Source organism: Astatotilapia calliptera, chromosome 5 (genome assembly GCF_900246225.1).
Source record: "Astatotilapia calliptera chromosome 5, fAstCal1.2, whole genome shotgun sequence".
Classification (NCBI taxonomy): domain Eukaryota; kingdom Metazoa; phylum Chordata; class Actinopteri; order Cichliformes; family Cichlidae; genus Astatotilapia; species Astatotilapia calliptera.
In genome coordinates this window covers 2743238-2757147 of record NC_039306.1, presented here as the reverse complement: position 1 = coordinate 2757147, position 13910 = coordinate 2743238, and the positions used below count along the sequence as shown (strand labels likewise).

At 46.4% G+C, this 13910-nt stretch overlaps 1 protein-coding gene across 1 annotated transcript; it reads right to left on the bottom strand.

The window, feature by feature from the left end:
- Window positions 1–81: 81 nt before the first annotated feature.
- isy1 (ISY1 spliceosome associated protein) lies at window positions 82–12681 on the bottom strand. Its single transcript, XM_026166611.1, has 13 exons — window positions 12429–12681; window positions 12273–12345; window positions 11472–11633; window positions 7166–7188; window positions 6392–6443; window positions 5861–5926; window positions 5733–5775; window positions 3728–3840; window positions 3328–3445; window positions 3129–3251; window positions 2846–2958; window positions 1887–1976; window positions 82–259 (listed from the first exon to the last, which is right to left on the bottom strand). Exons 3-13 carry the CDS (start codon window positions 11472–11474, stop codon window positions 152–154), a joined length of 852 nt encoding a protein of 283 aa, XP_026022396.1. The 5' UTR covers window positions 11475–11633; window positions 12273–12345; window positions 12429–12681; the 3' UTR covers window positions 82–151.
- Between the last annotated feature and the right edge of the window lie 1229 nt (window positions 12682–13910).

The window sequence follows — 13910 nt, the reverse complement described above, 5'->3', positions numbered from 1 at the left end:
AATGAAATTTGTTCACTTCACTGTCCAGCAGGGGGCAGACCTGAGGTTCACTATAAGCAAGAAAAGTAGACGAGAAGAAACTGAAGAGCAGAAAGTTTTTATTAAGAAAAGGTAAAAAACACGCCTGTATTTACAGCAGCAGACAGATGGGTCAGAGCCCCAGTAGAGCTCGGGCCTCCTGACTCTGAGCCTGAAGAGTCTCGCTGGCGTAACGCTGCAGCAACTCCATCTTCTTCCTCCTGACCAAAGCCTCCTCCACCTGAGAGACAGACAGACAGGGAGGTTACTCCTGAACTACGTACCACAGGTACTTCATCACTAGACCATTCTGGAGGATTCCCATGATGCACTGGGTGTTTCTTCTTCACTCGCTATGTGTTAACAGACCTCTCTACTGAATCATATCCGTTATTAATCTCTGTCTCTCTTCCACAGCATGGTCGTGTCCAAATTCATGGGCTGCATCCTCCTGAGGACCCAGCCTTGGCGGTCTACGTGGGCCGGGTCCTCAGAAGGTCGGGTAGGCCGGAAGTAAACGGCAGTGAAATGGAACGGTCTTGCCTTCAGATCTGCGTCACCGCTGTCTCGGTGGAGTTTAATAAACTCGGCCGTCTGCTCCTTGCTGTCTAAAATATAACAGGACACTGGCGGAAATTCTCGACTGCCTCACACGTCTGTTTAATCAGTTTTCTGTTTGACGTTTATTCAGCTGTGTGAAAACCACCCGGGGGATTAATAAAGTTTTACTTTATCTAATCTAATCTAAGAACTTTAATCTCAGCCAAACTGATTTACTCACGAACAAACAAAACACTGAAAAAAGCCCAACAATAACATTTTTAGGTTGTCTAAGTGACTTATATATTACGTTTAACCCGAGCAGCGAAAGTCCGCGGTGATCTGAAAATGATGTGCCGGGAGTTGTGCCGCTCTCGGCCGCATCAGTAACCCTCGAGCTCCCGGCTAGCTGTCGAGCTGGTGGGGAGCAGACGTCTCTGAAAACGTCGAAGCACTTTTGTAAATATGCGATATCTTGATAAACCGAGCAGATATTTGATGTTTACACAGCTGCTTTCTCGCCTGACAATATGTTAAAAGTTTATTTTGTGACCCAGAAAGATTAGTAAGAGTAATTTAAAAACTTAGCAGCGGCCGCCATTGCTGGAAACTGGAGTTTGGCTGGTTTGAATTCTTGGATATGGTGGGCCACGAAGGACACACCCGACCCATCCTTCAAATTCGGTGAAAAGGAGGACGCATTTGTCGGCTGCATTCGGAGGAGTCTACGAATTTGGACAGCCTTCGGCGCGTCGCTGTGATGTAATCGGTCTACAAACCCGTCCTCAGGAGGATGCAGCCCATGAATTTGGGCACGACCTGTGTCTTTATCATGTCCTCCTTCTCTCACAGCAGATGGCCCCGCCCCTCCCTGAGCCTGGTTCTGTGGGAGGTTTCTTCCTGTTAAAAGGGAGTTTTTCCTTCCCACTGTCACCAAAGTGCTGCTCATAGGGGGTCATATGATTGTTGGGTTTTTCTCTGTATGTGTTATTGCAGGGTCGACCTTACAGTATAAAGCGCCTTGAGGCGACTGTTGTTGTGATTTGGCGCTGTGTAAATAAAAGTGAATTGAACAGACCAAACTCTCCTGAAACCCTGCACGGTAGGCTGACCTGCACCTCCTGGGAAATGTAAAGATAACACCGCCTGCACAGGTGTGCCAAAGGTGACGCCCACTCAGGTAGGCCACGTTGTTGGCTCTATGTAGGTTGGAGATCTAAATGAAGCGGACACAGTCAGAGCTGCTTTCAAGGCTCTGGTTAGAATCAGGCGTCATCCTTGGCAGTGAGGGTCCTCACGTTGCAGGCAAGCGTGTTTGTGTGTCTCACCTCTTTCTGAGATGGAACAGGTACGTGTGCGATGAAGGCGAGTCCTCCATCCTCTCCCTCCTGCTCCTCCTGCTCCTCCTGGTCATCAGGCTGCAGAAATAAAAAAAGATTGTTCATATTCAAGCACATCTGTGTGTGTCAGTAAATTAGTCTTTATTTTTCTCTTCTCTAAACTTATTTAACTTGGATGATTTAAGGATGATTCGAAATGTCCACCATGTTTCAGTAAATAACCCACATGTTGTTGACGTTGGGTCACTGGATTGAATGTTAAATAAAATGAAATAAAAATCACGTGAACCCCGTCTGTCAGACCCAGAAGGCTGACTCTGTTCAGCTGCACATCTTCAGTGAAACATCGTCATCAGGTGACTTCTTCAGTCTCAGCTGACTGCAGGTTTCCGACCCTATGAACAAGCAGCACTGACTAACAATGGGCTGTGAGGTCAGTTTCATCATCATTGATATGCAAATTGTTGTAACTATCGATCGAAGACCAGCTGACACTGAAATGTTTCACTGAAACCGATGAACAGGGTCGACCTTCTGGGACTTCCTCACCTGGATGACGTCTACCTCAACGTTTGAAAAATGTTTCAGTGTCTTCAGCTCGTCCTCGTATCACGATAAAGCAGACGAGGTAAACATGGCTAATGCAATAATCCAGCTGTTAACATCAAATTTATCGTATTTGGTAACGATCTCAGCACACTACAAGTACTGATAACCTTAAACCTGTACCCGGATTAAAGTGATCCTATTCAGTTCTTACTGACCAGGACAAAAGTGATCTGGATTACATGATCCATGGAAGAAAAACCCAGATCATTTTATCTGGATTACATGTCAGAGTCACACGTTCACACCAGACGGTGTGTTTCTACGAGTGAACCGCTCTCAGGTGTGCCGAGGTCACCTGACAGAAGCTGATTGGCTGAGCAGGTAAAGAGACAGTTCACCTCTTCGTTGTAGACGGTGTAGATGCTCTCCTCCTCTTCCTCCTCCTGCTGTTTCTCTCCAGACACTCGAGACTCTCTCTCTGTTTTCCACCTGTGGACCGCCTCCAGCACAGCTACACACACACACACACAAACACACACAGACACAGACACACGTGAGGTTACCTGAAGTGTCACACGCATGAACAGACGCTTCAAATCTGCTGAACTATAATCCAATAATTCCATCATCCAGGATTTTCACATATTCTCTGGATTATTTTATAATCTGGGGATTATGAACCTTGTTTCTCGTACTGCGCCTCCAGAGGAAGAAGGACGCCGTCGTCTTCGTCTCTGTAGCCGTAATACTCTGCATCCACATCCTTCATCAGCTCCCCCCTTGTCTTCCTCGGCGCTGGGGCAGCTGGGAGATTACATACTTGGTGAGGACCGATGGTGTGACAGTGTGACATCAAACAGGAAGTGATGCAAATACGTACGCTCCTTCTCGAACAGCTCCCGGACTCCCGGCAGGTCTCTGGCAGCTCCAAAGTATTTATAGCCGCGGTTTCCAGGCACCTCCTTTCCCTCGTGGTCCAACATCCTTGGCCCAATGCGCTGCGACACAAACACGCGGTCAGCTGCTTCGATTGCGCCGATTGATAAATAAATTGGAATTTTCAATAACTTGCCATGATTACTGATAATAAATCAAGATTATCAATATCAAGTCAGGATTTGATGAAAGTCTCGCAGCACGATGTTACACAGATTACAACATTCAGGGTCACGTGACTCATCACAGCAGGCTTTAAATCAGTGGTTACTATGGTAACAGTTCTATTAATCTGACCCTTTGATGGCTCAGATTAAACGTGAACTCCTGTGTATGTCTCTTACTGCATAGTCGGGTCCTCCGAGCTCTTTGATGCGGACCTCCCAGTGACCTTTCTCTCTCAGCAGCTTGTTGATCTCATCGTTCAGATCCCGAATCCTGAACTCACCCAGACCAGCTGCACAGGTGAGGCACAGGTGAGGCACAGGTGAGGCACAGGTGAGGCACAGGTGAGGCACAGGTGAGGCACAGGTGAGGCACAGGTGAGGCACAGGTGAGGCACAGGTGAGGCACAGGTGAGGCACAGGTGAGGCACAGGTGAGGCACAGGTGAGGCACAGGTGAGGCACAGGTGAGGCACAGGTGAGGCACAGGTGAGGCACAGGTAAATGGTCTGTATTTGTATTAGAGATGGACCGATCCGATATTACGTATCGGTATCGGTCCGATACTGACCTAAATTACTGGATCGGATATCGGAGAAAAATAAAAAATGTAATCCGATCCATTAAATATCACGAAAGCACCTCACAAAACTTGCAACACGCCGTAACTCACCTCAGAACGTTAGCACGTCGGAGCAGTATGCATCACGTGATAGAGCGGCTGTGGCATGCGGGACCTGTCGGTGGTCTGGATAGCATTTGGAGCTTCGCTAGCAACCCGGCATTTCATCTCCGACAAAGTTATCCCGAGAGAAGTAAAGCAAGTGTGTAAGTCCATCTCTGAATGTTTGTAAAGCATTCCTGCGTTAAGCTTAATGAGCGACTGCCTCTTCTTGCTGCTACTTCAATCGTGAAACTGCTTAAATGATCAGCTGATCGGCTTTTCTGTCGCGAGTCCGTCTTTGTTTTTGGCCCACTTTGCACCAGAAAGAGGAAACCAGCGGCTGAACAACAGCAGCACGTTTAAGCTTGATAAGCTGTTGTTAGAATGTATTTAATATTACTTTCTACTCGAGGATCTTTTTCTACGTAGCTGACGCTGGTAACTGTGCAGGGGCGGATCTAGCAAAGTTTAGCCAGGGGGGCCAATAGGGCATGAACAGGGAAAAGGGGGCACAAAGACATACTTTTCTTTCTTATTCTCATTTAAAATGTCTAGCTTTTAATAAATAATTATCTGACACCCAAAGTTTTAATTTGATGTAAAATGTATAGAAGTCCATTACTGTATATAGTGACTATTAAGTCTAATATATATACCCTAGTAAGCTATAGTACTTTTTCCTTTGGGAAGGTACCATCTGTGCAGTCTGCAATTTTGTTGAAGAAAGATGTTGAATCTATTTAATATTTCTTGAAAAATAATTGATTTCTGTGCATTTTTTTCCACACTGCATCAAATTAAGGTTGATTATGTCGATTAAGCATCATGAGGTGGAGCGTGAGGGGTGGTTCCCTATTTTTTATTTATTTATTTTTGTTGTTGCTGGGAGTTGGAACCCTATTAGTTAGGTTGCTTAATATTTATGCTAAGTACTCTTTAAAATACCAGAATAGGGAGGATGGTGTAGGTTTAAGTTTATTAGATTGATCAGTATTGCTGAACTATGAAATATTTTTTTTGCATACAGGTATAACAGAATAGCTTTAGTGTAGTTGTTGTTTTAAACTTGAGTATGAACTTATACAAAATGCAGCAAGATATTTAAAAAACAGTTTTGTTGATTAAAAAAACACTATATCAGATTCATATCGGTATCGGCAGATATCCAAATTTATGATATCGGTATCGGACATAAAAAAGTGGTATCGTGCCATCTCTAATTTGTATAGCGCTTTACTAGTCCCTAAGGACCCCAAAGCACTTTACACACAAGCTACATTGTAGCCACAGCCGCCCTGGGGCGCACTGACAGAGGCGAGGCTGCCGGACACTGGCGCCACCCGGCCCTCTGACCACCACCAGTAGGCAACGGGTGAAGTGTCTCGCCCAAGGACACAACGACCGAGTCGGGGCTCGAACCGGCAACCTTCCGATTGCAAGACGAACTCCCAACTGTTGAGCCACAGAGAGACACAGGTGAGAGAAGGGGAGTGGGACAAGTGAGGAAGAGACTTGGACTCACCGTTCTGGATCTGTGCGACTTTCTTTGAGATTTCACTGATAATCTGAAACAGGCACACAGGACACACTCAGTACACCTGACTGCAGGTACCATCACCACTACTGATACTAGTGCTGCAGTGTGACTACCTGTCGTCTCCATTTTTCAGCTTTAGGAAGTTCACTGCACTCTGAGGCCAGAAAGGGTCTTCTTTCCTACAGATGAGAGATCAGGCAGACAGGTGTTTATCTGACGGCAGCACTACTGCTATAGACCGCAACCGCCTGCAGAGTGATAACAATTGCGGAGAAGATCATCAGGACCCCGCTGCCCTCTCTGCAGAGCATCTACCATCACAGAGTCCAGAAGAGAGCTGCCTCCATCCTCAAAGACCCCACACACCCCCAACACGGACTCCTCAAACTTCTGCTTAGGACCAAGGTTTAGAAGTGCGAAATCCAGAACATCAACAACTCCTTCCCCACAGCTATCAGACTCTTGAACAGCTGACCTATTTTAACAGTAATAATAATTTTTGCACATGTATTTTATTTGTTCTAGTTCTATTTGCAGATATTAACCGGCATCTGTGTGTGGACAGCAGAGAAAGAATTTCATTGTACAGAGAAATGCTTTTCTTTGTACACATGACGATAAACGCTTTGGATCTCGAAACTCACCTTGACTTTTCCTTCCTCCAGCTGAGCCTGCCTGAACCGAGCCAGGGCCGTCCTGACAGACAAAGCAGAGGGACACATTTACCCAAAGAGGAGGACAGGTGGAGGAGGACAGCAGGAAGAGGAGGACAGGTGGAGGAGGAGGACAGGTGGAGGAGGAGGACAGGTGGAGGAGGAGGACAAGAGGAAGAGGAGGACAAGAGGAAGAGGAGGACAGGAGGAGGAGGTCAGGTGGAGGAGGACAGCAGGAAGAGGAAGACAGCAGGTAGAGAAGGACAGGTGGAGGACAACAGGAAGAGGAAGAGGAGGACAACAGGAAGAGGAGGACAGGTGGAGGACAACAGGAAGAGGAGGACAGGTGGAGGAGGAGGACAGGTGGAGGAGGAGGACAGGTGGAGGAGGAGGACAGCAGGAAGAGGAGGAGGAGGACAGCAGGAAGGAGGAAGAGGAAGAGGAGGACAACAGGAAGAGGAGGACAACAGGAAGAGGAGGACAACAGGAAGAGGAGGACAACAGGAAGAGGAGGACAACAGGAAGAGGAGGACAACAGGAAGAGAAAGACAACAGGAAGAGAAAGACAACAGGAAGAGGAGGACAACAGGAAGAGGAGGACAACAGGAAGAGGAGGACAACAGGAAGAGGAGGACAACAGGAAGAGGTGGACAACAGGAAGAGGTGGTCAGGTGGAGGAGGACCACAGAAAGAGGAGGACAGGTGTGTGTGTGTGTGTGGGGGGGGGGGGTGTCATACAGCACATCTCTGACAGGAAGTACTTACATGGCCTTCTCGGCGTTCCTCGCCTGCACAGAGAGAAGATCGGAGAGAGAAACATCTGGAAACATGTGGAGCTCAAAGAGGAGGTAATTTCATGGTAACCAATAGCACGTGAGGTCACCAAGCACCTCCTCTGAACCTCTCCTTGTTGGCCTGCAGCTGGGCCTGGAGGTGTTATCCAGGTAAAGTTGACACCTGGGCAAGAGCTGAGACCCAGACTGCCGCCAGACTCCATTAAAATCAGCAGTTTAATCAAGCTGATAATGGATTGCATTTATATAGCACTTTACAATTCCACTATTCATTCACTCTCACATTCACATTCAGTGAGATCTTGAGGGAGAACAAAGGGAAGCGGCGGCGGCCTAGAGGGAAGCGAGCCGGCGTCAGGAACAGGCTGAGAGCTCGTGCACACCTCTGCCTAGTAGGGGTGGGGGAAAAAAATCGATACTGTGTAGTATCGTGATATTTTGTTTGCTAATAATGTATCGATACAGGGACAGCAGAAATCGATACTTTGTTACAAAAAAGGTTTTTGTGGACTGGAACTCTGACTTCAGAGCATGTTGATCAGTTCCTTTTTCTGAGCAAGAATCCTGACACTGTCCAAATGTGTTTAACTTTTTTTTGGCAGTTTACTTATTTTAATTTAAGACATGTTTTATTTTAATGAAGTTTAAAACTTTTGTATTTAATGTAAAATTATATTTTGTTTTAATTTACTTTCAAATTCTTCAGTTGCTGAATGGGCTGCATAGTTTTTATAAATAGCTGTAATTGTACCAGATGGTTGCATTCAGTTCAGTTGGACTAGACTGTAATACAAACCGTTCAGTTTGTCAACAATAAAACTGAAATAAGAGAAAGACTGAGTGCGAGACTTTGATATTAGATAAAATGAATATTGATAAACCTTTATGTACAGAATCTGAATATCGCAAAATATTTTTAAATATTGTGATAATATCGTATCGTGGGATGTATGGTGATTCCCACCTCTACTGCCTAGCATCCTGCTCGCCAACGTCCAGTCACTGGAGAACAAGCTTGACGACCTCAGGGCCAGGATAAAGTTCCAGAGAGACATTCGGGACTGCAATCTCCTCTGCTTCACCGAGACATGGCTGAACCCAGCGGTGCCGGACCACGCCATCCAGCCGGCCGAGTTCTTCTCGGTTCACCGCATGGACAGGACACGGGACTCGGGGAAGTCAAGGGGAGGCGGCGTGTGTTTAATGGTGAACAACAACTGGTGCAACAGTGCGAACGTTGTTCCTCTCACACGCTCCTGCACACCAAATCTGGAACTACTGTCCATCATGTGTCGTCCTTTTTATCTACCTCGGGAATTTACATCGGTCATTGTAAGTGCCGTTTATATTCCACCACAAGCGGACACGGTCACCGCCTTATGCGAGCTGCATGAGGCACTCACACAGCACCAGACACAACACCGGGACGCTGCGCTTATTGTGACGGGGGACTTTAATAGCGCCAACCTCAAACGCGCAGCGCCGAACTTTTATCAACACATCACCTGCCCCACCAGAGGTGAAAGGACACTGGACCACTGCTACACTACGGTCAAGGACGGCTACAAGGCACAATCCTGCCCCCCGTTTGGCAAATCTGATCACGCCGCCATCTTCCTCATCCCAAAATACAAACAAAGGCTGAAACAGGAAGTTCCGGTTCAGAGGAAGGTCGCGCGCTGGACGGATCAATCGGTGGCCGCGTTACAGGACGCACTCGATGACGCAGACTGGGGCATGTTCAGAAACAGCTCCGATGATGTCAACGAGTTTACGGAAGCGGTTGTGGGATTCATCGGGAAACTAGCGGATGATACCGTGGAGACAAAGACTATCACAACGTTTCCCAACCAGAAGCCGTGGGTGGATAAAACCATCCGCGACGCTCTGAGATCCCGCACCGCTGCCTACAACACAGGACTCATGACGGGGGACATGGACCCGTACAAAGCCGCGTCATATAACGTGCGGAGGGCGGTGAAAGAGGCGAAAGAGGCGAAGCAGCGCTACGGGAGGAAACTAGAGTCACAACTCCAACAGAGTGACTCTAGGAGCCTGTGGCGGGGACTAAGGACAATAACGGACTATAAAGCACCAACAACCGGTATGACGAACGCGGCCGTGGCTCTGGCAGACGAGCTGAACACTTTCTATGCTCGCTTCGAGGCTGCAGCTAAGGACTCCAATGATGCTAGTGTTAACGGCATCCCAGGTCGTATCCTCAGAGACTGCGCATACCAGCTAGCTCCTGTGTTCACTGAGATATTCAACATCTCTTTATCTCAGTCGGTGATCCCCACATGCTTCAAAGAGTCCATCATTGTTCCTGTCCCGAAGAAACCCCACCCTGCTTCTCTCAATGACTATCGCCCTGTAGCCCTCACCTCAGTAGTGATGAAGTGCTTTGAACGCCTGGTCAGAGACTTCATCATTTCTTCACTACCAGACACACTGGACCCACTACAGTTCGCTTACCGTCCAAATTGTTCCACAGACGATGCCATCTCTCATCTCCTCCACACATCACTCACTCACTTGGACACTAGAAGGGGGAATTATGTTAAAATGCTCTTCATAGACTACAGCTCTGCATTTAACACCATAATTCCCTCCACACTCACCACCAAGCTGGAGCATCTGGGACTCAGCTCATCTATGTGTCAGTGGATCTCCAACTTCCTAACTGGCAGACCACAGGCAGTAAGGATGGGCGGACATGTCTCAGCCTCCACCACTCTCAGCACTGGAGCCCCCCAGGGGTGTGTTCTGAGCCCCCTGCTGTACTCTCTGTACACATATGACTGTGTGGCCACTACCAGCTCCACCACCATCATCAAGTTTGCTGACGTGGTGGGCCTGATCTCTGATAACAACGAGACGGCCTACCTGAAGGAGATTAGGAATCTGGAGAACTGGTGCCAGAGGAACAACCTCCTTCTAAACGTCAGTAAGACAAAGGAGCTGATAGTGGACTTCAGCACTAAGCAGGAGAGGAACTACCAGACCCCCGTCATCAACGAGTGCCCAGTGGAGAGAGTGGACAGCTTCAAATACCTCGGAGTTCACATCACGCAGGACCTGTCATGGTCCTGTCACATCAACACTGTGGTGAAAAAGGCCCGACAGCGTCTCTACCACCTCAGACGCTTGAGAGACTTCCAACTGCCCTCCAAGGTGCTCAGGAACTTTTACTCGTGCACCATAGCATCCTGACGGGAAACATCTTAACCTGGTTCGGGAACAGCACCATGCAGGACAGACGAGCTCTACAGAGGGTTGTGCGGTCAGCTGAGCGCACCATCCGCTCCGAGCTCCCTGACCTGCACTCAATCTACAGCAGGCGGTGCTGGACCAAGGCCAGGAAGATGGTGAAGGACCTCAGCCATCCCAACAACAGACTGTTCTCTCTGTTGAGGTCAGGAAAGCGATTCCGCTCCCTGAAGACCAACACAGAGAGACTGAGGAGGAGCTTCTTCCCGCAGGCGATACGGTCTCTCAATCACACCACCACACAGTACTGACCCACACATACAGTTCTTACACACACACACTGGACTTTCTGGACTTTGTTTACACTTCATTACTTAAATCACGCTGCTGTTATTGTGTATATATTTATTTATATTTCTTCATACATTCTTATATAGTTCTATATTGTGTATTTTGTTGTACAGTTATTTCATTTTTAATCTTAATTTATATTTTATTCCTTCCTAGTTAAATTTACCCTTTTTAATTTTTCATATTTATTTCCTATCTTATTCATAGCCTTTTCCTTTTTTGTTCTCTTTAGGTCACGAGCAGTTGTCTAAGCATTTCACTACATATCGTACTGTGTATGACTGTGTACGTGACAAATAAAATTTGAATTTGAATTCACACACTGGTGGAGCAGCTACAGTCGTAGCCACAGCTGCCCTGGGGCAGACTGACAGAAGCGAGGCTGCCATATCGCACCATCGGCCCCTCTGGCCATCACCAGTAGGCGGTAGGTGACGTGAGCATTAATGTTCAATACAGCCACCTGATCGATACACCAGGTGATCACGGTCTGCTTTGGTTGCTCAGTCTTCTCCATGTTTCAGCTGCTCCACCAGACTCCATTCAAAAATCTGTTATTTTTAACTCAGAGTGTTTTAACACGGTTTGGAGTCGGAGGAGCGGCTCCTCACAGAGCCGCTGAGCGCTTCCTGATCACTGATTAATAATGAATATTGATTAACGTGCACACGGCTGTGACGTCAGTGAACACAACAGATTAAAATGCTGATTCTCACCATGTCTGCTGCGGAGTTTAGCCGTTAATCCAACAACCGAGCAGAAACCATACGAACACACACGAACACAGCACGCACACTAACAGGAAACACGTCACCGGCTCCCCCACTGCATCCGGTTTTATCTCTGCATTACTGCCCCCTGCAGGACGAGCGGCCCGCCTACAACGACATGTAAGATAAAATAAAAATGTACACACAAATGTAGGAAATAAAATAGTTAATGTGAAAGCGTAGAAAATTATGTAACCGAGGACAAGGGATGAGTAAACGGGGCAAAGAAATAACTGATCATTTATTTATTACATAAGTTAAACATACAAATTCCCAGTCGTTTCCAGACAGGACTTACAACACATCCTGCCGATATCCCAGCTGCACATGAGACTTACCACACAAACTGTGCGAAATAACACTACAACCCGTCACACCCCGCTTAGCGACACTGCAATCGTGGCACACACTGCAAACAATTCGGGTCTCAGCGCAGCTGGGAATCAGTGCTATGTATGGCCTGTGATCTGAGAGATAAAGGGAAGTGGCACAAACAATTAAAATAAAAAACAAAAGAGAGGTTAGTCCGCCCTTACAAAACTTACTCTCAATCAATAACCGCCTCTACGGCTGGACGGACTAACCAAAACAAAATTACAAATCAATCAAAAGAACAAAAAAAGGACAGCAGAGACAGCACAGCTGAAAAACAAACAACATTATCAATTAAAATATTACCCAATAAAATAGCAATTTTATAAAACCATTCAAAATCATGAAACTAAAACAAACACTCAATATACCTACAATATTGATCAGTTTCCCTGCGCGCAGTCGATCTAGGGCTTGATCAATTCTTCTATTAAAATTCGTGGTCACACTAAAAAAGTCCAATGACACATTAAAAAAATAGGCACATGCAATAGCAAAAGATCCAAACAAAAAATGGCAAAAGTCTCTTACCGACAGTATACCCACTCGCACCTGAGTGAATTAATTGCCTCTGGTTTTTTCCACAGAAGAGCGCTGACTTCACCCCACACACCCACTACCTTTTCACAGCTCTTCAGCCAATCACCTGGCAGAGAGCAACAAACTGCCAGGTGACACTTGTTACAACCAATATTCATCTGCTGTATGACGGACGTGCACGCTGAACTCTCAAACTTATATGAGCTGTGTGAGATCTGATTGGACGGCCACAAACGCCAACAAATATTTCCTAAAATGTTTTGTTTGTTGTTTTAAATGTCAAACATTGTATAAGAAGACAAAACTGAAGCCTTTCACTGAACGAGCAAACAAACACACTGGTCCTCTGTCTGCACACACGTCAGAGCACTGCTGCCATCAGTGTGTTGGTATGTAACAACTGCAGTGTGACTCTGCACAGCCTCAGCATGTTTGTGCTCTCTGCTCAGAAAGAACTTATTTTAACATTTAGCTCAACAACAAACAAATTCTGCCTAAGAAGAATTACATTAGATTTCCTCATATCAATATATAATATATCTGATTTTATCTGTTTTGATTTTATATACTGTTTTGTTTGTTTGTTAATTAGTTTGTTTGTTTGCTTGTTTTAATCAATTTTAAATCATGCTTTTTATTTGTTCTTGTTTCTAATGTCTCTGTAAAGCACTTTGAATCACCTTGTTGTTGAATTGTGCTATACAAATAAACTTGCCTTGCCTTGCCTATATAAGTAGGGGTGACATGGGCCACAAGTGGCCACGAGTTTGACACCCCTGGCCCAGGTAAGTGAGAAGTCTGATCATGAACACCACAGAGGTCAGAGGTTAACGCTGGGATGTATTGTTGTACATCAGCAGTGAATGACATGTTCATGTACGACCTGTATTGAACTTTTAAAGATTCATTGTGTTTATTTATGTTTTATTTCCACAGCGACTTTATTCTTTCACTGTACGCAGATCAAACTTCCTGTGTCCTTAATAAAACTGAGTCAGTCGTTCATTCGATGTAATCAGAGTAGTAACAATGATGACTGTTACTACACTGGGGCGATCGTGGCTCAAGAGTTGGCAGTTTGTCTTGTACTGGTTTGAACCCCGGCTCGGACAGTCTCGGTCATTGTGTCCTTGGGCAGGACACTTCGCCTACTGGTGATGGCCAGAGGGGCCGATGGCGTGATACGGCAGCCTCGCTTCTGTCAGTCTGCCCCAGGGCAGCTGTGGCTACACCTGTAGCTGCCTCCACCAGTGTGTGACTGTGAGAGTGAATGAATAGTGGCATTGTAAAAGCGCTATTTAAATGTAATCCATTATTATTATGATGATGAGAGGAGGAGATTCTGGAGGTGTCTGACAGCGAGGAACTGAGCAGGTCGTCAGGGATCGCTCTGTCCAGCTGCTGCAGATGTTAATTAAACCATGAGGCTTTCAGGTGAGCTCTGGAGCTCGTTTCCTCTGATCTGATTGGTCG

Excerpts from the sequence above, each read along its gene's own strand:
- isy1 (XM_026166611.1), bottom strand. Across the intron at positions 3,446-3,727 it reads TCGGAGGACCCGACTATGCA|CGCATTGGGCCAAGGATGTT; the intron begins GTAAGAGACATA and ends TTTGTGTCGCAG. Across the intron at positions 2,959-3,128 it reads GGCGCAGTACGAGAAACAAG|CTGTGCTGGAGGCGGTCCAC; the intron begins GTTCATAATCCC and ends GTGTGTGTGTAG.